The following is a 3,503-nucleotide window of genomic DNA, read 5'->3' as shown; positions in this document are numbered from 1 at the left end:
CACACACACACACACACACACACACACACACACACACACGTCAACTAGAACATCTGGTTTGACAAACCTCCCAGTGCTGATATGTCACTATGTGTAGGGTTACAACCACTGCCATTAAACTCTGTTTCTCACTCACGTACCGCCTCTGAAGGTTCTAAGTAAGTTCGGAAACAAAATCCCTCATTGAAAAGAGCTTTCCCTGTTTGATGTTGACGTTGATACTTTCTAAGTGCCTGTGAATATATCATCAACTTCCATCTCAAAATTATTTTTGACTTGGCCCCTGGGTCAGGTGTCCTTTCTCAGAATTCCCAAAGGCTTAGAGCCCTATTTTGTCCTGGGTGCTCATTAGAGTTTTCTGAGCCAGGACCTCAAGATCAGCCAGACTCAGTTCCAAAGGAGACCACAAATTTAAGCTCACCTTGCTTCATTGCGCAAGGTGGAGTAGTAGGAGTTTAAAATTGACTAAGACTTACGAGCTAGCCTCAATTAGACTCTTTGAACAACTTTTGGCTACTGGCCCTGAAGTAGAAAGAAAGATTTAACACAATAGATTTTCCCTTGAGAAGACACAACGCAAGGTATGTTTTAAGAGCTTAGGAGGAATTCTCCAAGCCATCACCACTCCCTTGATAAAATACCTGCCTCTTTAAAGGTATCTTAGCTCGGGACTTCCCTGGTGGCGCAGTGGTTAAGAATCTGCCTGCCAGTGCAGGGGACATGGGTTTGAGCCCTGGTCTGGGAAGATCCCACATGCCGCGGAGCAACTAAGCCCGTGTGCCGTAACTACCGAGGCTGCGCTCTAGATCCGCAAGCCACAACTACTGAGCCCGTGTGCCACAGCTACTGAGTCCGCGTGCTGCTCTAGCTCACGCCCCTAGAGCCTATGCTCCACAATAAGAGAAGCCACCGCAATGAGAGCACGTGCACCACAACAAAGAGTAGCCCCCGCTTGCCGCAAATAGAGAAAGCCCGTGCACAGCAACGAAGACCCAATGTAGCCAAAAATAAATAAATAAATTTATTTATTTATTTTTTTAAAAAAGTATCTTAGCTCGTTACTCAAACACTTCATTTACCTGAGAAGCAGGATACCTTTAGCTTCCTGAGTCAGGACTTTGGGAGATAATTCTCTCTTTATTCACTGACTTATAGAGGCACATGTTATATGAGTGTATGCACACACAGGCACAAGCACTTGTGAACACTCACATTTCCTATAAACTTAGTACTCCCGTAAAACAAATACGGAATCAAACTACTAACTTCCTGGGTTCAGGAGCCTCCGAGACTTTGTGAAGTATCTTTCCTACATTGGTTTAAAGTAGCACTTCTCAAAGTTTGGTCCGTGGACCAGCGCCATCAGCATCAGCTGGAAACTTGATAGAAGTGCAAATTCTTGGGCTCCACTTCACACTCACTGAGTCAGAAACTAGAGGTGGGACCTGGCTTTTAACAAGCCCTCTAGGAGATTCTGCTTCTCACTCAAGTTTGAGAGCCAGTGGTCTAAAGAAATCACTGTTGCATCCTTTTCTGAGGAATAGATAGAAACCCATCACAAGGGGACCCAGTTATAATGGCAAATTCAAAATAAATTCCCTCACTGCATCCTCTCCTTTGCAACCTAGGCTCACACTCTCCTATTCCTCTTCTTCCACAGAGCAAATGTACTTTTGTCTCTTTTTACAGGTCTAGACAAACTGAAAGGCTCTACATCCCTTGTGAACATGGACCTCTCCCTGGTGGTGGAATGCATGGACCACGCTCTCACAAGTCTCTTCCCTAAAACCCATTATGCTGCTGGAAAAGATGCCAAAACTTTCTGGATTCCTCTGTCTCACATGCCAGCAGTTTTGCAAGACTTTTTATTGTTGAAACAGAAAGTAAAGCTGGCTAATCCCAAGGCAGTGGGACTCAGCTGACCACAAACGCCTGCCCCAGGCTATGAGATTGGCTGATTCCAAGGACACATCTCCTTCTCCATCTCATTCTTTACCTAATCCAACCTGGACTCATTTAGATGATGCTTCTGTTGGTAAAAGAAGAGATCCCACCATCACTGATGATGTCCCAGGGTCCCTTTTCAAACTTTATTTGAAAAGATGGGCAGGTATGACACCTGCCCGACATTTAGGCTTTGCCTGCTTGGTATGATGTAAGGAAAATGGGAAGGCTTTCCCATCCAAAATGATCTCCACGCCTTGCCTGCCCCATGCTTCTAGTCCACAGCACTTAAAAGTAATTCCTGAATGTTAAATATTTGTCCCTTATCAAAACATTGAGAGATAAGTAGAATACTTTCATAAGTGGATTAGGTGTGTTATCTTGTTGAGAGTAAGGTTAGGAATAAGGATTAGAACTCAGTTCTGTGAGCCTTGATGGAGGCAAGAAAAGGAAGGGTAATGAAGCATTATGGAACTGGTATAAGCTAAGGGGCAGCAGAAAAGTACTAGGTAAGACTACAAGTAGGAGGGAAGGAAAAGGAGAAAAGGAATAGGAGGACTGAAAACAAGAAACAAGTGTAAAAGTAGAGGTAGGGAGATTCCAAGACAAGCCTACCTATCCTAGAGGGAACTACAGAGGACGGACAGCTTCTTCGAGGCCACTGTGAACATTGATGCCCATACAGCTCTCTGTGGAAAGATGGTAACAACAGAGGAACCAGTCATTCCAAAAGAATAAAAATGTAGAGCATGTGTGTCTATTCTGGTTTATTGTAAATATAACAAGACATAGATTATCTGATACAATTACACCTGAGATGGTTGGAAATCCAATATTTGAAGGGGTCTCTGAAGCCCCATGAAAATACAGAGCTAAATTCAAAGACTCTCTTTCACCTACAGTTACAGTGAGAGCAGGTCTGCTCCTGGCTCATATCGTGGTTCTAGATTGGGTTGACTCTGGACCCACCCCCCCCATCCAAAAGAAACAGCTACCTAAACGGATGCTTGCCCAAACCCCAGCGCCCAGCCCAGTGTCACTCAGAGAGTTTGGCTGAATATCTACATAAAAAGCCCGAATTGTCAAAATTTAACATTTGTTGCAGATTAATGTAGGATGAAACAGCGGGAGAAATTATCTAGTGTGCATATTTGTGTGTACGCGCACACACACACTGAACTTACAGTGAAGAAACTATTTAATGTCTGCTGCTTGAAACCACGTCACTTAGAAGATACCAGTAATTCAATTCATTTACACTCACCTTTCAGGAAACATCTGCCTATGAGGTAGTTTCCTCCTTTCACATTTGCAACATACTGATGACTTTGCAAAATCAAATTTCCAATGGTGTCAGGTCCACCTGAACATATATTTCATTATTTTGAGAGTAGATACTCTCATCCTTTTCACATGAAAATGAAGAAAATCACAGCAAGAATCAGACAGAAAAATTCTCGGGCAAAGTTATCTCAACTATCATCACTACCTACTTATGAACTCATCTCCATCTTGGTCCTAGCCCCAGAGGCCGTCCACCTATAGATTCCTGATTTCTT

At 43.4% G+C, this 3,503-nt stretch overlaps 1 protein-coding gene across 1 annotated transcript in view; it reads left to right on the top strand.

The window, feature by feature from the left end:
- The window catches only part of DHRS9 (dehydrogenase/reductase 9), a 14,089-nt gene extending 11,798 nt beyond the window's left edge, over positions 1–2,291 (top strand). The window contains exon 5 of the mRNA XM_027129063.1: positions 1,690–2,291. Within this exon, the coding sequence (XP_026984864.1) occupies positions 1,690–1,922 (233 nt within the window). The 3' untranslated portion in view covers positions 1,923–2,291. The remainder of the gene's footprint in view (positions 1–1,689) is intronic.
- The last annotated feature ends 1,212 nt before the right edge of the window (positions 2,292–3,503 follow it).

Source organism: Aethalodelphis obliquidens, unplaced genomic scaffold, assembly GCF_003676395.1.
Source record: "Aethalodelphis obliquidens isolate GAN/ISIS:26980383/991018 unplaced genomic scaffold, ASM367639v1 scaffold2, whole genome shotgun sequence".
In the NCBI taxonomy this organism is placed as follows: Eukaryota; Metazoa; Chordata; class Mammalia; order Artiodactyla; family Delphinidae; genus Aethalodelphis; species Aethalodelphis obliquidens.
This window is presented reverse-complemented; position numbering and strand designations above follow the sequence as displayed.